The following is a 26,610-nucleotide window of genomic DNA, read 5'->3' on the forward strand; positions in this document are numbered from 1 at the left end:
TCCAGCCCTGGAACTTTGATTTTAAGAGAAAAGTTGGCAACTGCTAGGGTTTTTGTTAGGATGAACTAAATGAACATTAGTGTATATTATATTTTTGTAACATATTTTATATATTTTTATATTTTTTTGTAAAAAGTCTTATATTTTTTTCTAAATTCAAACTTTCCCATTGTTCTGGTGTGAAATAAGGATTTCATGTTAAAAAATGATAATGGGTGCACTGGAGAGATAGTTCACAGGTGAGAGCACTTGCCTTGCACATGGCCAGCCTGGTTCAATCCCCAGCATAGAGTCACCCAGCATATGAACTCCACCAGGAGTAACCTCTGAGAACAAACAGAGCCAGGAGCATTGTCAGGTATGGACCCCAAACCAAATTAAATAAATAAGTAATTACCATGAAATGTGATGGCCTAGAATAAACATCACCTTAGAATTGTCCTTTCGCTTAACGAGACAAGGAAAAAAGTACACAAGAGACTGTAAAATGGCACCTTTTTAATTGTGAGCATGTGATCAAGTGATTATCAGGAAGAAGATACCCATCGTTAAAAGATTCCAGAGAGTTGTGGTCTTGTACATGGGCTGGGTGTGCCTCTGCTGGGGGGAATAAATTCATTTGATGTCACACAGAAGGGCCACTCCTCTCAGGATCCAGTGATCAGGGGACAAGACTGTTCGCAAATAGACCACAGTGATGAAGGTCAGGTCTGTGCGCCTGGGTTTCTTGTAGATGGGACACACGTACAGCTTGGGGTCCTTGGGTGCTGTGGAATTAATGGCAAAGATGTGCAGCACAGGCAGCTGTGAGAAGAGCACCTTGGGCGTGGATTCGGTGAGCTTCCCATTCCGGCGGTCCCAGGCTGCACCATCCATATAGAGCCCATAAATGTACACACCTTCCTGGAAGAGTCAAGCAGAAGGTAAACGGTGTTGAGAGCTGGGCACTGGTCATCCATGACAGACATCAAGGTCGTTGATTTGGAAGGAAACCATAACTCAATCTAAAATTGCCATGCAAGGTCAACGTAGGATTGAGACCTGGCATTGCATCTGGTCCCCTGACTGCTCTGCCAGGTCTGGTCCAAAAAACAACAATCAGCCACAACATGTCAGCCAATGAAGGAAGTACCCTCACACACACCCCATTGTGTGTGAGTGAAGCACTGATCCAGTGACCCCATTTCCTGGATGAGAGACAGTCTCATAAGTTACCTAACTAAGTCAGCAGTGCCAACCTACCTTTGCAGGCTGCCAAGTCTCCAGGAGACTTGGGCTGAGTTCATGTGGGGGGAGCAGGTAGAGGTACTCACAGTGAGCACCATTTGAGAACTCAGCCCACCCTCCTGGGCCAAAATTAAATATCACCTTCGGTCATAGGATAAAGGGAGGGTTGTGCAGTCAAGTTAGGGGAGCAGGAGCAGAGTAGCCCAGAGGCAGAATGTGATGGTGGTGGCAGGGGAGATGTGACCCGTGAGAGGGGGAATTGGTTTATCCTCTGAGGACTGAACTGTCATACTGTGTCTCTCACACACTAGCACTGCCCTCAAGGTCCTCAGCATTAAGTCACAGGCGCGCGCGCACACACACACACACACACACACACACACACACACACAGAGGTGGGAGAGGAAGGGAGAGAGGGGAAGAGAGGGAGGGAGGGAGAGAGAGATGTAAAGACATGAGCACCAGCTGATACTAGTTTGGTGAAGTGACGAGGTGAAAGGCCATCGTGGAAAAGGCCTTGAACTAGACCATAAATGGTAAATTGTGCTTGGAAGGATAGACAAGTGGGTGCAGAGGAGCGGTTGTCCCAAGCAAATAAAGGCAGGGTGGGAGGAAATGGTTGAGCACTTTGTGTAGCAGGCTTAATGGTTATATAACAAGTTAGGGCTTGACCAAGCTTGAAGAGCTTGAACTTTATCTTTCACGCAGTGGGAAGCCCCAGCACAAGTGTTCAGGAAGAAAAGAAAGGCTGAGGAACTCCCATGGGAGACTTCAATAATCACCTAAACTGTAGATATAATTATGTGGAAGATCGCCACCATTTATTTTCTCCATCGCAGACAGGATAATGCAGATTTATTACAAAAGAGCGTAAGATCAGTTGAAAAGTCTTTTCTGGAATGACCTCATGTGGCTAACAGTAAACTGTATTTTTTAAAATCCAAACCTGATGTGTATGGTTTGATCACGCACTTGAATGAGTCAATCACGACATGTGAATTCCATCAGTTAGTCAGTAGGTAACAATTACTACATGAACAACATAACCACTTATTTCCCATCTGACAGGGAACTGCATCCTGCTTTCAAAACCATCACTAGAAGTTGGAATGGACTAAATGGAATCTTCCCTCGAACTCAGGTCTACCCAGAACCTCAGAATCTGGAAATGAGATCTTTGCAGATATGCTTACTTAAGTTCCTACTGGCTGAGAATGGGTCCTAAATTGAGTCCAGGTCTCACTTCTTAGAGGAGAGGGCACAGAGATATGCACAGGTGATAAAGGAGGAAGACCAGGTGGCTGAAGAGAGAGCCAAGGACTTCGAGCACCCACCACGGGTAGGAGAGAGGCAGAAAGCACTTTTCCCCCCAGAGCCTTCAGGAGAAGCCAAACTTCCTGAAAGTGTGTGTGATGACAGAAATTCAGACTTCTGTGAGACGAGACTGTTTTAAGCTTCTAGTTTGTGTTGCTCTGCTAGATCAATCTTAAGAAACTCAGGTGAATTGTATCAGGAATCAGGGAATAAAAATGTCTAAAATGGGGAAATGAGAGACCGGAGAGATAGCATAATAGGCAATGCATGCATCTTGCATGCACTCAACCTGGGTTCGATCCCTTGTACCCCCCATGATTCCCTGAGTACCACCAAGTATAATTTCTGAGTGCAGAAGCAGGAGTAGCCCTTGAGCAATACTAGGTGTGACCCAAAATCCATTAAAAATGGGGGAATGGCTTGGGAATTACATAATGGGAGTAAGTAGTTGGAATTTTGAGGCGAGTGATAGAACACACATGTTTGATTTGTGTTTAGAGATTGCAGGTGGGCCAATGGAAACCACAGAGGCTTCTTGGGAATTCACAGCTGGAAATAAGAACCATGTTCTTGAAAACTGGAGGAACAAAGACTTGTTACTAAGTATAAAGGGGCCAGAGTTGGAAATTTAAGGTCCAGTCTCCTTATTTGACAACAAGTCAGAGAAAAGGAAAGGGATACTAGGCTTATTGATTGTTCATGAGGGTCTGACACCAAGTCTGAATGATCTCATTGAGTTCTCACAACCATTCCCAATGAGGTCAAATGATCATTCCCATTTTACAGATGAAGAAGCTGAGTCTCAAAACAAGCTCACAGTGCCTGCCTTGCAAGAGAAAGGCTGCAATCTCAATCCCTTCAGAAGTGATCTCCGGCCAAACCACAGACAAGTGTGTGCAAAGAGCACAACTAAAGGGCTGCAGCCCTCAAAATGTCCCTGACCAAGTGAGGGTTGTGTGGAGCTTGGTGAGCACCACAGTTGTAGGTGCAGGCATCACATCTTGGTGGTGTGTGAAGAGGGGGTGGGGAGGGAGAGCGAGAGAGAAAGAGAGAGAGAGACAGAGACAGAGACAGACAGAGACAGAGAGATATCTTTCGTCATGGGAACAACAAAGGGAAGGGGTGCTTAAGGAATCTGCATGAGTTTATAGAGTTGGCAGGTGTCCAGTGCAGAATCATAGAGGCTCATCTGGAAGCCACTTTCCTCTTCCCTGCTGTTTTTCTACCCATGGCATCCCAGCTAGTGGGGGACAATGTGGTCATGGAACTCAGAGCTGGTCTCCACTGCCATCCAGACACAGTTCTGTGAGTACTAGATGGCAGTTGCTGTAAATCTATGAAAAATCTTTTTCAGCAAGAACAAAAGTGACTGTGGTCATAAAGAAATGCAGGCTGGGGCCAGGGAGATATCTAAAATGGTTGGCATACACACGGCCCGAGCACTTCGTGGCCACACGAGCACCACAGGGGGTGTTCCATTGGTAAGCCAGAGCAGCGCCACATCCAAGGGCCTGACGAGGGTCTGGCCCACCGTGCCTTGCTGAAGACCCTGACAGCGGCTCCACAATCCTGAGCACTCTTGGGGAAAGAAGTCGTCCCCCTTAAAAAATAAAAGCAGATTTTGAGTTGTCAGGGATTCCCAATTTAGCAAAAGGAGGGCATTTGGGCATTAGCCCTCTTCTGGAAACCTTTGGGCTTCCTGGAAAAGGCGCTCAGAGGTCGTTTTCAGCAACTCTTGAACATTAGCGCTGTCACTTGCTTGGTTACCTACCACAGGAGGTGTCGTGATCTCCTCCTTGGTCTGCCGCAGAACCTCATTGTGGATGGTCACTGAGTCCAGGGCCCAGCCTTTGTGGGCACGGGTAACTTCCTGTCTCATGGCAGTGAGGAAACCTTAAAAAGAAAGAGAGGATTCTGGTGATTCCTGTTGCACTCACTATAGAGACAAGAAGATGTTTCTGAACAAGCACTTAACATGGGTTGCTTATCGTCTCCAAATGCACACCCATGCAGAAGTCCGGCTCACACCCAGGGCAGGGGCATCTCTTTCAGTGCTCTTTCTTTGGAGATGTGCAAGGAGCAGAGTATTTCTCTGCTTTGCCTCAGACAAGGCTTGGTTGAAAATGCTCCTGGGATTTCAACCCACTCAAGTCCCACAAGGGCTGTAATCCAGGCCTAGCTCATCGTGTCTCTATTTGAAATGACAATGTCTAAGAATAAGCCTGAAATGGCAAAACATTCTAAAAATAGCTTTCCAATTAAAACTCAAGTCAAAACATTATCAAGCTTCTATTTTCTGTAATGGAACAATTTCACTTTGTCTAAGGAAATAGGAGCTCAATTTTTTAATGGTGCATAATATGTTTAGTTTAAGACAATATATGCTTCCTGTATTGTGGATTTTATTTTAAAGCTTAATATTTGCAAACCATGTCATTTAATTCCATGAGGGAAACATTCTTGCAGTGTAACACTTGATCTTAGAAACTACTCCAAATTACAAAATGGCTTTTAAACTTAAGGGAAATTGACATATTTATGTGTTTATGTGACGTGTTTTTTATATATATGTATATATATGTATGTATGTATGTATGTATGTTCAGGCTTCCTCATTAGTATTGGAAATCATGAGCACGATGGTGAGTAAACTTTTAAAGTATGAACTTTTATTTTTCACTTATTTTCCCCTTTTAATCCATCTATTTTATTTAAACACTGTGATTTACAAAGTTCTTCATGATGATCTGCTACAGGAATTTATTATTCCAACACCAATTCCACCATTACTGTCACCTTCCCTCCACCATTGTCTTCATTTTCCCAACCACCCCTCAAGCCTGCCCCTATAGCAGGTCCACAATAATTTATTTTATATTGCTTTTTAACACTGTCTAAAAGAATGATCAAAAGATATTTCTGAGGAGAAAATTTGTGAAAATTGTATCTCATCATGGGGACATTAGTAACCCTGAGGGTTTACTAAGCTGTTATTGCAAGCGAGGCCTCCTGTGTCAATGTTTTTATTAGTTGAGATTGGTAGGCTTCTACATTACATCCCAAGTCTGGTGTGCTACTACGGGGATGTCAGTGTGGTAGAGGTATGAGATGTCACTCAAGAAAAATCCAGAATATTTTACTGATTAGTCTGTCTGAAGGCACGGCAGTGGTTTGGGGTTGTGGGAAGAGCTGTGTTAGGTCAAGAGGGGAGATGGTCTGCCCTGCTCTGAGAATGCCCATAAATCTCAGTCAGAAATGTGTGTTCGAGAAGTTTTTGTGTCTAGTTAATCTCTTTCTTGATGTATTTATGAGTCTTTGAAATGAGACCAGTAGATGAGCTCAAGTGTGGTGGTGGTGGGTGTGATGTTGGCATGACTGCTGGGTCTTCTGGAAGTACAAGATGGGGAATCTCGCCCATCCTAACTCTGAGGAGGCCTATAGTTTTCAGCCAAAAATACATGGCAGCAGTGGTGGGATGTGGACATAAGCTTTTAGAACACACATAGCCAGCTAGTTACTCATAGAGAGCTCTCAGAACTAGTATTGCATGAGCTTAGTGATTTTTAAAATTTATTTGTGTTTGGGTCACATTCAGTGATCTTGACTCTGCACTGAGGTGTTACTCATGGTGGATGGGGTGACCATATAGGTTTCTGGGGATTGAAGCTGGTATCTGTGTGCAAGGTAAGTGCCCCAATACTTAGTGATTTCATATATATATTCTGGGTCACACAAAGTGATGCTCAGGGGCTATTACTACAGCTGGTTGGGGTGGTTGGATTGCTGCTTAGAGGGACCATGTGGCATTGTGGATCAAATCTTAGCTTCCTGCTTTCAAAGGATATACTAAGCTCATTGAGCTATATCTCTGGCCCCCAAAGTATTAGTATTTTGGCAGGTTTGAAAGGAAAAGGGGATTTGAAAGCCATAAGTACATTATTTACATTAATTAATATTATAGCAAATGACGAATTACAACACAAGATAATTATTTTCTACAGCAAATAACAAATTACTATTAAAATAATAAATCTATTATAATGCAAAATTATTCATTACACTAACTCAGAATAGCATTGAGTTACTCTAAATCCCCTTGAAATTAGAAAGAATAGGCCTGAAGGGGCCAGAGAGGTGGAAAAACCTTTGCAAACTCTAGTACCACACTCCCCCACCTGCCCCCACCACCCAAACCTTGATTGCAGAGTCCCCAGCACTGCAGGCCCAAGTAGCTCTGGATCCTTGCACCCTAGCATTGAATTGCCAGGCCTTCTTAGCCAAATCTGTCTGGGATAGGTTCTCACTGCTTTGGAGGACTCCCTTAAAGCACACATATACACACTTGGCCCTAGACTGGCTTATGAGAAAGCAGATTTCTCCCTGGATAGTAAATCAGATACTGAGAGAGGTGCTTATTTCCTTGTTCATTTCTTCATTTGGCAGGACACAGAACACAGAACCATGAGGAGCCCTTGATAGGGAAGAACGGGGTTGTTAAGGACCACAGCGCAGGGAAGGCTGAATTGAGAAGAGGAAGTTGAAGGTGACGGCTGAGAGATATGTAGAAGTTTTTCAGGTGGGACTTTCAATCAAAGGAACAGAAGGTGCAAAGTTCCAGAGTTCCAGACTGCAGGTGAGCAAATGGTAGTGGACTGAATGAAAACAAAAGTAGAGGCAGGACTTTTTAAGGTCAGGGTTTGAACCAAACTTGGGGATTGGAAAATCACTGATGAGTGAATGGAGCTGAATGCCTTGGCTCACTCAGTGCTCCTACTGAAACAGAATTTGGGGCACTAAAGGTGAGCCCTTGCACTGATCTAAGAGAAAATGGGTTAATCCACCAAAGTGGCTGATTGAAAGAGTTTATAGCTGATTCATCTAAAGCCAAGAAAGGTTTTATGAAACAAACTATCATATAGGAAAAGGAAGATGTTTCATGTTACAGGAGATAGCACGCATGATAGGGGTCTGTCTGGTAGTGATTTCTGGTTCTGCCCACTCATGCTCCATGAGGAGAGGCATTTGAGGGAACCTGATCAGCATGGGATTGTAGAGATCGTCATGTTAAATACGAGGGTCCCTGCGTTTGGGTAGTAAAACAAACATCTCTGTCTTTGCTTCTCCATGATCTCTATGACCATGATGGTAAAACCATCCCATTCTTCCTCCTAAGTCACTCCATGAAAATGTCATTTCCATCGCTCAACATTAAGGGTGCATCCATGTGGTGTATTAGATACTACGTAGCCAAGTAGAGTAAATGGAAATTAAATTGATCCTATTTTATGATATTTTAAAATTCATGACTGATCTATGACTCTCAAGGTCCTAGTGCAAAAGACACAAATCCTGATCTTAGCCATTTATCCACATAAGTTGAATAACTGAATTGTCCTAAGACATTTTAAATTCTAACTAAATGACAAATTTGACCTTGCTTTAGGAAGCGCTCAGGATAATGCCATAAGTGTCCAAAGAGGAATGAGTGGGGCTGCTCTCATGTAACACATCTGTTTGAGAGACTTTAGTTATCCAGAGACTTCGAGAACTCTGAAAAACTCAAGTGCAATTCTGAAGAAATCATCTCCTATCTTCTCCAACTGGAGAATATGCCCCATACTACCTGACAGCCACACCAAGCCTCCCAATGTTTGGGAAGCATTCTTAGTTGACGGAATACACATCACCTTGAGCTATGAAGAAAGGAAAATGTTAAATCATTCGTTGCATTGAACCAGGAGAAATGCCTATTTTTCTTATGCCTTGAAGCTTTTGTTTTGACTTCATAAAAGAAGATCCTGATTTTGTGTAATTCAAGCCACAGTGAATTTGTTTTTCTTGTTATTTTGCTGAATTATTTATTACTTGTTTTTTTTTGTTTTGCTCTGGTGGGATTTGAGGCTACTATTCACTCCTTGCTTGGGGTTTGCTCCTAGCAGTGTTCAGAGGAGCAGGGGTGCCAGGGATCAAACCTAGGTCTTCAGCATGCAGAGACATGCTCCCCAGCCTTCATTATTTTGTTCAAAAAATGAACAATCATCATTTTGTACACTGTATCAAATCTTATATAATCAAAACCACCTATGTTTCCTAAAGTTTGTATAATTTTAAAGAATTATTAATATATATATTTCTTTATAAAGACTTGACAAGCATATTTTTCCCTGGCACCAGTTTAGTTTTAATAATCCATAAATCAAATATCAATCATTAGTAATGGAGAAATGATTCATATATTTGAAATGAAGAACAAATGGTTGGGGAAAGTCTTCAACAAAAATAACCTTCTATTCTTTGTGAAATTTAACCACCTACATGAAAAAATGGGTGATTTGACTATTCAAACCACTAAGTTACATGTGGCCTAAATGAAATGCTTTAAAAACACTTTTCTCTTCAAAACTCATACAGCATAATGAATCCTTAAACTACTTGTCAAGGTTTTTTTGTTGTTGTTAAAAATCACTTTTAAGTTAGGATTACTTTTTTGAAGCCCAGGCCTAAAGTAACACTTATTATGTCTTAATTCCTAGAATTGTAGTAATGCAACATTTTAGCAAATTAATCAATGTTGTTTGACTTAGGCAATCAGTTGGCTTAAAGAAATCTGTCAAGTGCTGTAAGTATGATTTCAAACAAGCCTGTAGAAAAAATGAAAGAAGAAACCAGGAATGTTGGCCTCCATTTTATAAAAAGTTAGTTGGCATTCTGTAGCAAAGATCCTTCTTTAATAAATGAACTAGTCCTTACATAATAGGCTTTGGGCTGGACAGTATTTCCTGTCTTTTCGGTTGCTAAGGCTCCCTAAAGTATCTTCGAAGATGAGGAGAAATGATGATCCTGCCACAAGTTTATGACAGGCAGTTTTTTTCCCAAATGAGAAGCAAATGGAGCTCATTGGTAAGTTAAATAAAAGGTCAGAAATCATTAAACAAAGATGGGGTTATCCACCGAGTTGAACAAAAATGCGTTGGGCATCTTTCCTGTGGCTTTGCTATATGCCGTGAGGATAGTTTGTGGAGGTTTTTTTGTTTGTTTATTCGTTTGTCTGTTTGGGGGCCACATTCAGTGGTGCTCAGGCCTTATCCCTGGCTCTGTACTCAGGGGTCACTCCTGGTGGGCTCAGGGGACCAAATGAGATGCTGGGGATAAAACCTGGGCAGTCACATGCAAGACAGTGTTCAACCTGCTGTACTGTCACTCTAGGCCCCATGTGAGTCATAGTTTCTTGTTGTTGTTTTGGGTCATACCCAGTGGTGCTCAGGGCTTCCTCCTGGCAGTGCTTAGAGGACCATATGGGGTACTGGGATAGAGCCCCTGTTCAAGGAAAACACCCTACCCACTGTACTATTGCTTTGGACCTCTGTTAGTCATGGTTTTACTGGTACTGATCTGCAGGTGTAGAAAGGTTGAAAACCAGCAATCTTTGGTTTTCAACCTTTCTGGATTTCAGGATTACTGGAAGTAATCCAGGATTTCTGGATTTCAGGATTACTGGAAGTAATCCTGGTTACTTCCAGTCTATGGACTGTGGTTGGCCAGATACTCGCCCTTGGGATTAAAATTAGGTTGAAAACCTCATTTAATCTTGGCTCTTAAAGTTAACTGAAAGTCTGAGAAGCCTGAAAAACCCTCCATGGCTCAGATACATATCAGAATTTCTAGAGGTGGAACCTAAGGATCCAAACTCAGGAATCGCCTAAGAAAGGTGCTCATGCAAAAATGGAGTCTGGCACAGGTGAAATAATACCATGGATAAGGTGCTTACCTTACATGTGACTGACCCAAGTTTGGTCTCCAGCATCCCAAATGGTCCTCCAAGCATTGCCAGGAGTAATTCCTGAATGCAGAGCCAGGAATGATCCTTGAGCACCGTTGGGTGTGCCCCCACCACTTAAAAACAATGTAGTTATGTATCACCAGGTAGATTAAAGGTGAGGCCTGAGATTCTTTGTGACTATCAAGCCCCTCAGGTGAGATCAATGGGGCTAGCCAGTAGGCTTTAGTTCTTGGCATATTAGAACAACCAGGGGAGCATTTAAGGAGTTAAATTATTCTGAATCTTCCTAAAAAAATTCTGATACCCTTTGTTGGACCCCCTTGTATGAATTATGTGTATTAATTCTCAGGTAATTCATCCATGCAAAAAGAGCTAGAAGCTCTTCATAAAAAGATCAGCATGACAAGCATTTGACATCTCACTCACACCATTGGTTCTAAGAACAAACCTGACAAGTGGGAGAGCATTATCTCAAGACACAGTAATACAAGCTGATTCTCCGGAGACTCCGAAGGCAAAGGTGTTCTCTGCCATGCCAAGAATCTAGGACACAGTTGGGTCCAGCAAAAACTGAGCACAAGCAGGTGAACTGGGCCTCACTCTCTTGGCAAATTTAGGTCAGCTACACCCACCATGTCTCAGGCCAAAATGTAAATCTTTGCACTGCTCTATTTCATCCACGTGCTCTTTCAAGTTTTCCTCCCACCTCTCTCCTCCCTCCCAAACCTTTCCCAAGAGCCCCCAGGAGAGATTCTGTAGTTAATGAACATTTTTCACCTCTCTGCAGAATATGTTCTCGATCTTTTTGTCTGTACTGAACCTTGATTCAACTCCTTGTCAAAGCTTGGGCCACTCTTAATGAGAAGCCCTGCTGCTTTGCGAATCACACTTCCTGGACACCTCCTCCCCTGTCCTCGTCAGATATTCCCATGTCCCCAAGTCACTGAGTGTTCCACCATCATTTAGGCCCCAGTCAGCATCCTGATCTCTCAATGCCTTGACCCCCTTGTTTCTGAAGGTGTTCTCAACTCCATTTCTTTCCTTCACTTGTCCTGTTTTAGACTAGATCCACCTTTTTCATCGCTTGCCCAACAAAACCTCAATCCTGGATGAAGCTGAACATCCCATTTCTCACAACCATATCAGGCTATAAAATGGTACTCCCCTCCTACTCCTTTTGTGTCCTCTTTCTGGTATCTTTAGGATCTCCTTTTCTCTCCTCTGTTCTCTACTTTCTTCTCCTCTCTTTTTCTCTTCTCTTTCCTCTCTTCTCTCCTTGTTGCCCTGTCCTCTTTTCTCTTCTTTCCTCCCCTCTCTTACTTCCTCTCCTCCCCTACCCCACCCTCCTCTCCTCTCCCATCTTCTCCAACACCTTCTTCTCTTCTTTCCTCTCCTCTTTCCCCTCTCATATTTCCCCCTCCAACAGTGTTTGAACAGGTTCAACCCTGTGCTATTATTAAAATAAAAGAAGGGGGTGAAGAGATAGTACAGAGTAAGGGTTTTTTTTAGTATGTAGTATTATAGACTTTATTTGGACAATAAAAAAACAGGAATAAAATTATATGGAAAATATATTTGTATACTGTATTGTATATTCAAGTTTTTGCTTATAAGAAAATGTATATATTTGGATTCATGCAGTTCAAGGGACAGTACAGACAACTGTACAGACAAGAGTTTGTATAGACATCTGTATAGAGGCAGCAGGAAGGCCACAAGAATTGGTAGCTTCAGTATAGTTATGAAGTCATCATATTATGAGGTGCTGGATTGTTAATGTGGAAGGGATTCATGAGCAGGGATAGAATTGTAAGAGAGAGATGTGGTTGTATTGAAGCCAGGGCATCTAGACCCATAGCAAAGAAGATGCGTGTTATTCACTGTAGACATTTCTAAGGTGCTCACAATTCAATTGCTTTGTAATTTGGGGATAGGATTGGTGGGAATTAGCAAAAGATTAAGGTCCAGTAACCTGGATTCCCGTAGATGTTTGGGGCAATTGTGGCTTAGCCGACATGTAGTCAAGGGGGTATTGCTTAGAATTTCCATTAGATTAGAAGAATCTCTCAATCCTTTCCAGTCCTGAAGTTCTATTAACACTTGCCACACTTTCCATTCAACAAATATCATGCTTGCATTCAGTAGACAGGACAAGAATTTAGAAATTGTGGCTTCTTTATAATGATATTGGTTTGAAGCAAGCACTCAGGCAAGAGGTCAAAGATAAATTTCACAATAACAAAAGATAGAAGGACAAAAATGATCCATATCATTTCAGCAAATCTCCTCCAACTAAAACTCCTGATTTCTTAGTGAATACTAAGTTGTAACAAATTTGCCATATTAGACTAACATTGGGCTGGAGCTATAGCAAAGCGGTAGGGCCTTGCATGCAGCCAACATGGCCAACCCTAGTTCAATTCCTCTGCCCCTCTCGGAGAGCCCGGCAAGCTACCAAGAGTATCTCGCCCGCACGCCAGAGCCTGGCAAGCTCCCCGTGATGTATTCGATATGCCAAACACAGTAACAACAAAGTCTCCAATGTAGATGTTACTGGGCCCGCTCGAGCAAATCGATGAACAACGGGAGTACAGTGACAGTGACAGACTAACATTACTTGTTAAGGTGCTGCAGAGAGAAAAAAAGCAAAAATCAGAAACCTACCAGAAAGACTAGCACTGCTGAGCATCCAAATGAGATAAAGCTTCAGATTGAGCTTAACATTGGGAAAATATTAACACTGTAAAGTTCAGTCTGGCGAGTGTGAGACCCAGGCAGCATGTCTTTTGGGCTCTACTGGCAGCACCTGTGCCTCACACTGAACATCAGATAGCAAAGAGTGCCCGTCAATAAAGTTTTTGGGAGGCAGGCAAGTCATAACAATTTCAATCCTTTGGGTCACAACCCCCATATGTAACATAGACATACGCACACAAACACACAAACCAAAATCTATATCATAAGTGTCTAATGCTCTCTACAAAGGTACAAGTAATGAGAGACCAACAAAATACTTTGAGAACCTCATAAAAGCACAATCTTAAATATGACGGAAACGTGTACCAATGACAGCTGAGAAAATCCAGGGGTGTGTTGAGTTTCCCTGAGCCTGAGAAACCCATTGGGAGGCTGTTTCATGAACTTTAGGGGCACAGACAAAGCACTGAACTACTTTGATTCTCAAATCTAACTGGGGCAATCGAGTTCATCAAGTGCCACTGAGTGATTGTGAAGGGGTCTGAAAATTCCCACTTAAGCCTCAGATGGCTGACTCAGCCTCTTTCAGTAGAAAGACAAAAAAATATCAGGCCACCATCACACAACAAAGCAGTGCAGTGCAGAGTGGACAGACCCCAGTCTCTGCCCTAGGCCCAAGGAAAAAAATCTAGGGACCCAGAGGCAAGCATGCAGTGGACAGGATCAGCCACTTTGTCCCTTTATAAGAATGTAAGACAAATGCTTCTATGTAATACATAAAACACTTGCAAATGTCTTAGAATCAAGATATTTTGAGGGGCTAGAGCAATAGTACAGCAGGAAGGGCATTTATCTTGCATGTGACTGAGCCATATTTGAGCCCTGGCATTCCAGAAGATTCCCCAAACACACCTGAGCAAATAAGCTCTGTGTATTTGTGGGGAGTGACTCTCTCCCCGCAAAAGGTGATTTTGGCCAGGATATTTGTGGTGAAACCATGGTCTCGTTGTGAACCTCACTGTGTGTTTTTATTTCGGTTTCTGGGCAATCCCCAGCTGTGCTCAGTGCTTCCTCCAGGCTTTGTGCTCAGAGATCTCTCCTGGTCATGCTGGAGGTACCATACCCTGTGTCAGGGTTTGAAACAGAGCTCGCTGTGTGCAAGACAAGATCTTCACCTGTTTTTTTTTTTTATATAGCCCCTACATTGTGTGTTTTTAACTTGAATGTGTTTTCTTTTTCAATTTTTTCAGTTAAAACAGATTATTTAAATGTTTTGAGCCAAAGAAAATATTTCATCAATGAGGACTAGTCCATAAGTGATGTCCTTGTTAAGAAGTGGATAAGTGGATGGTGGATGTTAAATAGTAGCCAGAGCCGTTCCGTGAAAAGGGCTTTGTTGGCTCTCCACTGCTGGGGAGCTCTTTGGAGCTGCGACCATCTTTATGTTTTTCCTGCTCTGGCCAGGTGGTGGGAGACAGGACGTAACTCCTCCCTCCTTTCAAGAGAAGGCAAGGGAAGCCAAGAGGTGAATATGTACAAGGAGGGCATCCACTGAATGCCTACCACACAAACAAAGCAATCAGAGATCAGAGTGTGTGTCTGTATGCTGGTGGGCTGAAGGGAGGATGTTTGAACAGACAGGACTTTCCAAGACATGGAAAGAACTATGAAAGAACTACTGCAGTACGCTGCAATTGAAAACAGAAATGAACAGAGAAAATGGATTATTGTTACTAATAGGTCAAGTAAGAAGTTAATTGAAATAAACCTTTGTGTTATTTGTATTTCTTTAAATATTGCTTTGGCTTGTAACTCTTAACAAATAGCAATATTTCATATAATGCTTTGCTATTTTAAATTACATTTTTTGGGAAAAAACTGTGATTAAATGAGCATATACACACACAGAGCACGACTGAACCACTTCCCCTTAAGCTAACTTTTTAATTTTTTTATTTTTAAATTTAATTTAATTTCATTTAATTTTGCTTTTTGGGTCACACCCAGTGATGCACAGGGTTATTCCCAGTACATGCACTCAGGAATTACTCCTGGTCATTCTTGGGGGACTATATGGGATGCTTGGAATCGGGTTGGGCTGCATGATAGGCAAATACCCTACTCGCTGTGCTATCACTCCAGCCCAAAGTAAACTTTTTTTAAATGTTTGACATAGTCCTTTAATTCATTTATTTTTATTGACTGAGGTTCTGTCATTTATAATGTTAACAATGGTTTCTCATGCACAAGATTTCAATATTAGATCCCATTACCAGTTAACCCCCTCCCAACCCCAAGGATCCCAATGCTCCACCCTTTCAAATCCCCTTCCCCTACCAAACAGTTACGTGGATCAGTTCTCCAGTTATGTTTTAAGCAACATTTTTCAAGGGCAGAGGGTAGGGAGAAGCAATTATTGAAAGAAATTATGTATCCTATGAGATATGTCTTTGTTATCTGTTTTTAAGGCAAGAGCCAACATACTACCCATGATCTTTTGATATTTTCCCCTTTCTGGTTTTGCTTGTGTGTGTGTGTGTGTGTGTGTGTGTGTGTGTGTGTGTGTGTGTGTGTGTTTTGGGTTCACATCTGGCAATGCTCAGGGGTTATTTTTGACTCCACATTCAGGAATTATGTTTCTCTGGGAACCGCATGGGATGCTAGGAATCAAACCTGGGTTAGCATCCATGGTGATGCCTCTGGCCCCCATTACATTGGTTTTAGAATAATAGAAAGACCAAGATCACATTTCCCCCCACAAACTCACAGCTTCAAAAGTCACAGGTTCTTGCCCTTTCCTGAACCCCAATTCTCCTGTATACCTTTCCTCCTGGGGCTCCTGCCAACTTGAGTAATTAGCACAGGGCTACTTGCTCCACACAGTAACCCCAAACTAGCACTGTGCCTTCCGTCCAAGCTCATGCAAAGATTTCCCATAATCTCATCCCATCAAATTGCTCCCTCCCCAGACCTGGCTCAGGCTCCAGGTCCCTTCCTGGGACCTGGAAACAGTCTCATTGCTGTGGGCCTCCCTTGTCCAGTTGACTCTCAGCGAGGGTGACTTTCCAGCCTGAACTCCCTCGAAGGGCTCCACACTCCTTTGCAGTAGTTTATACTCCATGCTCCAGCTTCCTGGATGAGTTTCATCAGTCTCCTTTTTTGTGCAGGCCTTGTCTTGGTGCCAGTCTCTGTTTGGAGGCCCCTCACTGGAATTTCTGCCACTGCAGATCCTCCCTCCCTGCCAACTGAGCCAGTCCTGGCCCAGTGCACCTCTCAATTGAGCCTCTGCACTGGTGTGGTGCTTGGTTCTCACTCAGGCAGATATCAGATATCATATTTATCTATCACATTACAATCAAGAGGCCAGTGAGTCTGTCTTTCCAATCCAATTAGGGCCTACTTCAGGGCAGAGGTAGTCTCAAATCTCTCACTATAGAAAGCACCACCTCAACGTGCTGGCAAATGGAAAGTTGTTAAACAATTCTAAGTTAAGTATTATTTCTTCAGATTCCTAGCCATGAATTACCTGGTGACAACTCACTAAGATAGAAGGTCTAGTAAGGAGAGCATGACCCCAAAGCACACACATGGAATCTGAGAGCCATAAGAAAATCTTTCCTTCTCAGCTCTCTCCACCCTTTGGAGAAGTCCATGTTCTCCCTTGAGTTCATTTCTCTCTCTCTCTCTCTCTCTCTCTCTCTCTCTCTCTCTCTCTCTCTCTCCCTCCCTCCCTCCCTCCCTCTCCCCCTCCCTCCTAACCTTCAAAAACCTCCAAATAAAATCTGTTTTACTTCAAAAGAAAAATCTGTCCTTCCCTAATTTTACAGAATTTCTGGGGCTAAAATAGATAAAATCTAGAGGCTGTACTTTGGGAATCTTGAGTATATTGACTAGTAATATATAAAATTTTTTATTCTCATAAAAACCACCATAGAGTATTTTGAGTTTAAAAAACTAAGGCATTGAAAATGCATCAAGTGGATGAGAAAATGTAAGTATACAGAGAATAATTAAATGTGCATTAAATGTACAGAGAATAATTAAATGGCCGGCATCATAACGTATGTCTCAACTAAAAGCGTGACTCCCAATAAGCATAAGAACAAGAACTGCGACTAGAAAGAGTGAAAACTTTAGTGAGCACCATGGCCAAGTATGTGAGCACCACAACCTGGTGTGTGTCCCCGGCAAGCACCACAGCTGAAAATATGGGAGCAAAACACAGCGGGTGTATGTGTTCTTAGTTCCTTGCAACTATCATATCAGCAATGACAACAAAAGGAAATTGGAGGAGGGAAAGAATGAAATAAACACAACAACCCATTAGAATTATCAATGCCAAGAAACACAACATGCTCATGCCCCTAGAATCCCACCTGTAGCCTTTTGCAATTACTGCTCTTCTCATGTATAACCACTAACTTGACTAAACATCACGTATCTCTGTGCTGTTTTTTATTCTTTGTATAAATATAACCATAAAATGTGAAAGGTCTTGTGTTTGATCCATAACACTCTAGTAAAAGACTAAGTAAACATAATCACACAGTATACATGCATTGTAGTGTATACAAACTACCGTGTTTCAGATTTAATTTCTTCACTCAATTTTACAAGATTCAACCATATTGCTGCCGGCAGCATTAATATATCCTAAATATGGAGGTGTGAATGCTTCTTAAATTGTATTACAGTGAGATTTATAAAGGGCTGAACTGTAAAAAAATCCAACATTTCTTCATTTTGACCGTGAATTACCTGAAGCAAAACTATCCATATTGTAGGAAGACAAAAAGTCATTGTGCTTCTGAATCATGTGACACCTGTGACATTCAGTCAATAATTGAGTCAGTAAATATTTCTAGAATGAAGGGCCAAATAAAGTGGAATCATTAATCATTCTCTTAGACAACTTCCTGGGGAGGACGGACCCCCAAAGTTCACAGAATAAAGTTTTTTTTCTTTTTCACATCGGTGAAGCCTAGTTTTCTGACTCTAAGTGGTGCTCAGTTTTGGTCTATTTCACAAATGATTAAAAAATAAAGTTTTAGCGAAGTTTTTTTTTTATTTTGATTTGTACTATTTTCTGTGTTTCTATCATCAGATGATTTATTTAAAGCAAAAAGGGAAGGTTTCTATTTTCATTATCAAGGCAGATTAGAAGATTTTCAGATTAAATTTGTAAAACTAATAGAGAAGGATCTCCTGTGTCTTCCCACCTGAAGCTTAGGGCTAGCTCCCTGAAACTCCGTTCTACATTACTTTGCCTGGTATTCATTCCTCACACAGTGTGACTTTCCAACCAAACATATATTCCGAGTTTGCTTAATCTTCTATGAGCACATACCTTGAGGATTAAAGAAACCAGTCATCCAAAACACATTGGGCCTTCCTTCAAATATCCAAGTTGAAAACTGAGCGTTTCGTTCCAAGAGTTCAGTGAACCAGAATCCCAATGTGGATGAATCCCAGGACACTCTTTTCCAAAGCTTAGGAATACGAGCATCGTACATATTGTCCAGGGCATCTCTCAAGTTCTGAAGAAGGAAAAGTTAAAATAAGTGAATAAGAAAAATTCCTCAAAGACAGATACGACGATAGAGATAATAGTAGCTCACCTCACTCATAATGATTGTGCCTTCAATCGCCAATTTGAGGTCACTTAAGCTAACACGGAGTATTGAGATAACTTTCTGCATCCTGTCGATTTCTTGCCTAAGAAATATGTTCATTGAATTAAGGTGTCCCATTTTTACCAAACGAGCTTTTACCTAAAACAAAACACTCATATTAGCAAGGATATTTTTCTTCTATTCTATGACTTCTCTTACAATGACTCTTCTTTTCATACTTTCTCTCCCTCTGGAAATGTCTTTACTAGTCCAAATGAATTTTAAAATATCTCTTGCAGAACCAAACGTGCCATTAAATCCCACATTTTCTGGGCTTCAAAAACTACCGTTCAATGAGAATGATTTTTATTTCCTACTGATTGTACTTAGTGGATAATTTGAAATGTACTTTTTAAAAGCTGAAATAAAAATGTACCGTTTTTCCTTTCAAATGACTAAGTGACAGATAAATATTCTTTTGCAATCTCACCTTTATTAGAGTACAGTTTGGAATACTTTTTTTCCCAATAATGTTTGCTGAGTGGTTATTAGAAATGTCACAGAAAGTTAATGCAGTCAAAAATCTTCATAGAACAGTTACCAATGAATAAGATTAGGTGACATTTCCTAAGATCACTGTTGCCTTGACTAGGGCAGTTAAAGAGGAAGATTTCCTAATCTAATCAATACAAATAGTTGACTTTGTGGGAGAGACATTACGCATCTGTCATTGTTCCTTTTGGTATATCATTTATTGATGATGTTGAAGAGATCAATAGAAAAGCTCAGATTGTGGGAACAGTAAAACAAAAATTATTGACATGTTGGCCAGGACACACACGCATTTCAATTTTGTGACCTATGTCCACAGAAAGATTGACTACGAATACTGACAGGAACTCTTGCAGAGATTTGTGTTTTCTGTGGTCACCATCAAAGAGATGCCAGAATGGAAAGATAAGGACAGTCACAAGAAGTGGGAGAAAACATGGAGAGCATCCAGAATTACCAGAAAGCCAGTGACGGCCTTACTGAAAGGCATGGGACTCTGTGGGAGGTGTCTACTGCTCTTTCGAGATGCATAGGGTTGAAAGGTGAATGGACTCTGTTTTCTGGACTACCATCCACATTTTTCTGCACATATTTTCTTGCCTGATGCAGAATTTTCTTACTTGACAGTAACTACTCTGATTTTCTGTATCTTTTGGCATTCTAATAGTCCCAATCTAATTGGCCTAGGATTTCAAGGAGAAATTTCAATGGTAATAGAGATACACGTAGGAAAAAGCTATCCTAGAAAATGTATTTTTATTCCATATCTTATTTTAAGCATGATTTTTGTTTCAGCCTAAAATGGTCTTTTTATTAATCCAAGGAAAGATTTGTTAAAGTCTGATAAAGGATTTTCATTATGTTGTTAGAACCAGGTAGTCTATTTTCCAGTGAGGTAGCTCCATTTTTATTAAGACAAGTCAATGGTGTAATTATATTTCAGTTTACTAAATGTGCTTTAGAGGCACATTTCAAGGACTAACTCATCTCTAAAGTAAACACTGAAAAGCAAATAATCTTTGAAAAGGAGGTGGTTTTAAGTACCTGTAAGTCTAAACGCCTTTAGAGTGCAACCACTTGTGGCTTTCACATCCATTTTGAAGGACGAGTTCTTGGGGATGCAGTCTCTCCCAACCTTCTTCAGCTCAGATTATCCCAGAGTATGAATGAGACATATTGAAACAGAGCAAATTACCTTTTATGGTTACAAGCCAGTTTTTAATAGCCGTGTTTTCTGGCCTGGTGCAGAAATACTTCCAGTAAGTGTCATCTCTCTCTTGAAGACCACACACAACCAGGCAATCAAAGTACATACTTAGAATTTATGTCTGTTTGAAGGCTTTTCTAACTGCGCCTCTCTCTAAACAAAGCCACTGATTTTTGTATGTTGGTCAAATATCTTCAGACATGTATCTTCATTATGTAAACAAAAGTAGTTCAAGAGGAAAGAAAATATTTTTAGGTGGGGGATATTCAGAGCATACTAAGTCTGGTTAATACCAATGGCTCCAGAATCAGATCACAAAGTTAAAACTTCTGCTCTACCACTAAAAAATGTATGTCTGTTGCTGTTCATTAATATCCTATCTTAATCACTGAGAAAGAGAGTAATTGCCAACTTTATTTGGCAACTGGGTGCTTACTAAAAAACTTTATTCATTGTTTTACCCTGCTCCATTAGCTCCCAAAAGGACAAAAACAAATAGATGAGCTGAGTTCATCATTTGTGATGCCAGGTGTGGAACTTGGGCTTCCTGCATACACTCTAGCCTGATGAGCCCTGTCACAAAAAGCACCAGAGAAAACAATGTTCTCTGATTTTTTTTTAGTTTTGAGAGATTAGGTTACGTGTTTTTGAATTTTGAGAGATGACAAAATGTTACATGAATACATATAGTGATAAAGAAAGACAAAATTTACTGCAAAACACACAATAAAAGGTAATCCTCATAACTAGGCTTGTGTTTAAACATACAAATATGATTCACTGTATCACTGTCATCCTGTGGATCATCGAATTACTCAAGCAGGTGTCAGTAATGTCTCTAATCCTCCTAGCCCTGAGATTTTAGCATCCTCTTGTTACTCGTTTTTTTCCCAGCATTTGGAGGCTCTTTCAGGATCAGGGGAATGAGACCTGTTGTTGTTACTGTATCTGGTATATCAAATATGGTACGGGGAGCTTGCCAGGCTCTGCCCATGCGGTGGGATACTCTCTGTTGCTTGCCGGGCTCTCCGAGAGGCGTCTTAACCCCATCAGATATGGTGTAGTAATTGTAAAACATGGGTAGGAAGTGTCTTATAATGTATAATAATTGAGCTGCACGGTCCAGAAAGCGGCCTGGAGTGTGGCGGTGGTTGGGTAGTGGATTATATGATCATATGTATTTAATTTATCCAGGCAAACACATCATTTTCATGAAATTCTAGGCAAAAAAGGACAAGCAGGAGAACTATCTGATGTGTTTCAAAGGAACTCGAAATCTAAAGTTATGAGCTCCTTTTGTTTCAGTCCCACGGACTCTGTGTCCTGTCCCAGACAGGACAGGGTGGACACAGGACCACAGTTGCAGCGGCCTAAGTGCTTGGCTACTGACTTTCTGATGGAAGAGCTGAACCCGCTTGGGTTTCACAGAGGATCTCGACAGCAGGGAGTGAGGGAGACTAAGAGGAGAGACCAGGCTCCCAGCCAAGTGAATACAACCTACTTTGCTTTGCTTTTTCTTTTTCTTTTCTTTTTCTTTTCTTTTTCTTTTTCTTTTCTTTTCTTTTCTTTTCTTTTCTTTTCTTTTCTTTTCTTTTCTTCCTTTCCTTTGCTCCTCTCCCCTCCCCTCTCCACCCCTTCCCCCTCCCCTCCCCTCCCCTCCCCTCCCCTCCCCTCTCCCCTCCCCTTCCCTCCCCTCCCCTCCCCTCCCCTCCCTTCCCCTCCCCTTCCCTCCCCTCCCCTCCCCTCCTCTCCCTTCCCCTCCCCTTCCCTCCCGTCCCCTCCCCTTTCCCCTCCCCTCCCCTCCCCTCCTCTCATCTCTCTTTTCTCTTTTCTCTTTTCTTTTCTTGTTTTTGTTTTCAGGCAATGCCTGGTAGTCCTCAGGGCTTACTCCTGACTCTTCACCTGGGGATCACTCCTGACAGTGCTAGGGAGACCATATGGGATGCCAGGGATCAAACCAAGGTCAGCTCTATGCAAGGCAAACATCCTACCTGCTGTACTATATTGCTCTGCCCCATTAAATATGTTTTATTAATTCATTTATTTTCTTTATGACTTTTTCTTTTTTTATCTAATTTTCTACTTAGTTGCTGTGAAATTACAAAGTTATTCATGATTGGGTTTCAGGCACACAATGCTTCAACACTGCCTCCTTCATGGTGTTTATTTCCCTCCACCAATCCTCCCCTGTTGCCCCCATGCGCAGTCTGCTTCTAGGAGGGGTCCTTAATATATGTTTTGGCACTGTGGTTTACAGTACTGTTACTGATAGAGTTTCCTATGCAACATTTTACCTCCTTCCAGCACCATCTCCTTCTCCAGGTTAAATGCTTCCCTCCACTACAGATGTTAAGCGCCCCCCCCCCCCCGTCCTATCCCCCCGTCCCCTCGAGTGGCTGTTTCCAACTGAACATCTATTTCTTCTTTGAGGAAGTTTCTGTTCATCTCTTCTCACCAATTTTTGATGGGATTAGATTCCTTTTTCATATAAAGTTCTACCAAGGCCTTATGAATTTTTCTTATCAGATGGCTGTTAGGTAAATAATTTCTCCCATTCCATAGTCTGTCTTTATATGCTGGTCATTATTTTCCTTGAGCTGCAGGAGCTTCTTAATTTAATGTAGTCTCGATTTGTTTATGTTTGCTTCCACTTGTTTGGTCAGTGACAATCTGCTTTCATACATGATGAGTGAGTCTGAATGAAAACCCTCTTAGAGAACTTTCAGACATTTCTCTACAACTGAAGATTTATTTCTAAATAAATGCAATTTATTTAGCAACCCTCAAAGGATGGTCTAGGACCCTGGAAGGTCCCGGGAAGAACCTTTTAGGCATCCTATTTTTCATAGCAGTTCTAAGCTATTATTTGATTTTAACCCTCTTTCCAGAGAATATTTGACACTTTCTATCATTACAGGTTGAATGCAGAAGTAGGTATGAGAGCCCAGTTGTCTTTTCTTACAACAGATATTAAAGAGATGTGAAAAAATGTAAAATATTCTACGCTACTCAGTGAATTGTTTTTGTCTTGGAAAGTACACTTATTTTTTAAAATACCAATTATTAATGGTCATATGTAATGAGTTTGTTGCTGATATAATATGCTGATAAATTTTATCAGTTTCAATTTATAGTATATTAAACACAGCAGTGGGACTTGGGGTGACATAATGGGCTGTCCTTCGGGACTTGGAAATGCTGGAGTGGCCCGAAGCACCTGGTATTGAACTCTGGGCCTGGCAGATGCTGGGTACTGGGCTACTGCTTGAGTCACATCCTTGTCCCAGGCAGTGTTCATAATCAACATAGACTAAGGCTACTATGTGGGAGCTCTTTTGGTAAAGGGACCTTGAGTAATTTTTTTAAACCCAGCTGAGAAAAGCTGTTTTATATTATTATGCAAATGCCTGGAAAGCACAAGAAGTAGAATGTTGTCATCTGAAGTAGGGAGTGAATGCCTTTGAATGATGAGCTTTTCTATGAGCTGCCTTGGGGGGCAGAAAGAATGAAATGTATGGTAGGCAAGAGAGAGACAAAAACCAAGAACAGATAGAGAGTTGGGAAGAGGGTGAAGCTGTCTGGGTGTGGATCCAAAGCCAGGAGAACCCACAGAAGGGGAAGTGGTGCCATCGAAGGGAAAGAAAGAGAAAGTGGAGTATTAAAGGGTCAACAAGAATGCGGTGGTTATTTGCAAGACGTTGTAGAAAGGGTGTGGCAGAGAAGACCAGAAAGAACAAACAAGAGAGGATTGCAAAGGAAGAAGGGATGAGCAGAGACAGGGACCAAAACAAATGTCCCAGGCCTTGCTCAGCTATGTGGAAACTGAGTCTCCTGCCACCCAACAGGGAAAAGGCTTGTCTTACCTCATGAGGAATGTAATCAGGAGGCAGTTTGCTCAGCATGTCTTCAGATAACCTATAGACGATGGCTTCTCGGGTCTCGCCCATTCCACCTCCACTCTCTTTGGGTTGAATGTTGGTAATGGTTTCAAGAACAGCAGAAGCCGTGTTGCTCTGATACCTGATCAAAAGAGTGACTTGTTGAGAACCTAGCAAAAAACATACTCTCATGGTCAAGCTCCCATGAAATAATGGAATCAGGGGCCTAGGGAGGTAGGTGGTGGGAGAGTCCCCGCTTAGCAGGCATGAGTCTGCGAATTCAGTCCTCCTGCACACTTTCAAGTGTGATCCTATGTCTGCCGGTCTGTTCCCCTGTGGCACAAAAGTGTGACACTGGCACCATCATAAGGTACCTGTGAGCACTACAGCCAGGTGTTTAACCTCCCAGTGCACAGAAACCAAGGCTGGGACCTCTCAGACACTCAGATTTAAGATAAATATATCCAAAAAAAGATTTACTATGTACATGGCCTAGAGATAGGTGCTAACATATGACAGCAAACTTTCTACAGTGGAGGAGGGAACTTTTGCTAATAACATTGTAATTACTGCTATAGAGGAAATGAACAAAATACTCTAGATAATATTTTTTGTCTGTCTGTCTGCTGGTCTGTCTGCCTCTGTCTCTCTTTCACTTTATAGCTTTTTTGCTTTGGCCATATTTTTTTTAATCAACAAAGTTACTTCTGGTCCTAAAGACACTAGGTCAACCTAGTGTGGTGCATGCGTGCGTGCATGCGTGCTTGTGTGTGTGTATCTGTTTGTGTAGGGGGAGATTTACATTGCAGTATTACTGATAATCTTTGTAAAAATGTTTTATATAAGTTGGTTGTAGATGAGGCCAAGAGGCAGAGGAAGTAGACATGCATTTTGATAAGAGGCAATGGCGGAGTAGAGGGTCTAAATAGAACTGAGTATCAGATGCAAGGCGAGAGAGACTGAAGCCAGTGAACTAAGAAGAGAGATGAGGATGTAGATGAGGGCTGGACCAGAGCAAGCAGGCACATGAGCATTTAGGGATTCTAAAAACAGACCTAAAGAACAGACCAGCCCTGGAGACTTACCAAGCAGAGGTGTGATATAACCAAGATTGTTCTGTCTTTTCTAAGTTTCTAACTCATCACCTATGAACATCACATAATTAGATTGTTTGGGCTACTGTTTTTATATTGTTTGTATGGTTTGTCTCATCCAGATGTTAATCATAATCTAAAAGGAATTCTACAAATGCTTAAGATTAGTTATTTGTTTTCCCATCTTATTTCCTTGGGCATTAAATAAGCCTCTGGATACAACAATTTCATTTTCATTTCATTTCATCATCCTGTTATTCGTCGATTGCCTCGAGCAGGCCCCAGTAACGTCTCTTTCATCCTAGCCCTGAGATTATATTCAAGGCTCTTTAGGAGAATGAGACCCATCATTGTTACTGGTATTTGGCATATTGGGTACGCCACGGGGGAGTTTGCCAGACACAGAACAAGGATACAACAATACGCATACAAATTTCAGATGTGCCAGAGAGATAGTTCAACTGGCAAGAACACGTGTTTTGCATTCAGAAGACCAGGGTTTGTTGTCCAGAACTGCATAGGCCCCTAACACTGCCTAGAACCACCCAAACACTGATCTAGGACTATTCTTAGAACACTGCTGAGTGTGACTGAAAAAAAAACCCCTCCAAATAAAATAAAATATGATATCTTAATTCGAACAATCACCCTAAAGAGAAGTTCACACATTATCATTGTAAATAGTAGACTATATCCCACAAGGCTGAGCAGGGCCTGGGACATTTGTTTTGGTCCTATCTCTGCTTATTCCTTCTTCCTTTGTGCAATTTTTGCCCTGAATAATTCTCCTAAAGTAAATAAAATTTCTGAGTAAGATATAAGACACTGTTTTAAATACTTTACTGAACTGGCAAGAAACTAAAATTCCTTAGGGTCATGCAAAATGAAGAGTAGATGCTTAAGTCGAGGATGATAAAGCAGATTTTTACCTTTAGGATCCCAACTAATTCTTGATGTTAGTGAATTTGCTTCAATGATACGAAAGAGAAACAAACTCTATACCTAAGGCAGGAAGTCTAATGGGAAACTCTGCATAACCTGGGACACCACAGGGATACAGCCTCAAAAATTTAGGGTAAATTACAAATAACCCAACTATCACAGAGCATAGTAAGTTGTTCTCTTTAGTTGGGCATGAAGGGGATCTTTCTGGAAAATTCCTAATTCATAGGTGTGTGACACTGACCAATACTCATTCTATTACCAATGTGAGCTGAAAAAATTACAAACCAAAAGTACATTTTCAGGT

At 41.5% G+C, this 26,610-nt stretch overlaps 1 protein-coding gene across 1 annotated transcript in view; it reads right to left on the reverse strand.

Moving 5' to 3' along the window:
• Nucleotides 1–615: 615 nt before the first annotated feature.
• The window catches only part of DNAH8 (dynein axonemal heavy chain 8), a 438,788-nt gene continuing 412,793 nt past the window's right edge, over nt 616–26,610 (reverse strand). The window contains 5 exon segments of the mRNA XM_056137311.1: nt 616–903; nt 4,313–4,434; nt 18,366–18,555; nt 18,637–18,789; nt 24,253–24,409. Of these exon segments, the coding sequence (XP_055993286.1) occupies nt 616–903; nt 4,313–4,434; nt 18,366–18,555; nt 18,637–18,789; nt 24,253–24,409 (910 nt within the window).

The sequence above is a fragment of the Sorex fumeus genome, unplaced genomic scaffold (assembly GCF_029834395.1).
Source record: "Sorex fumeus unplaced genomic scaffold, SorFum_2.1 ptg000123l, whole genome shotgun sequence".
In the NCBI taxonomy this organism is placed as follows: domain Eukaryota; kingdom Metazoa; phylum Chordata; class Mammalia; order Eulipotyphla; family Soricidae; genus Sorex; species Sorex fumeus.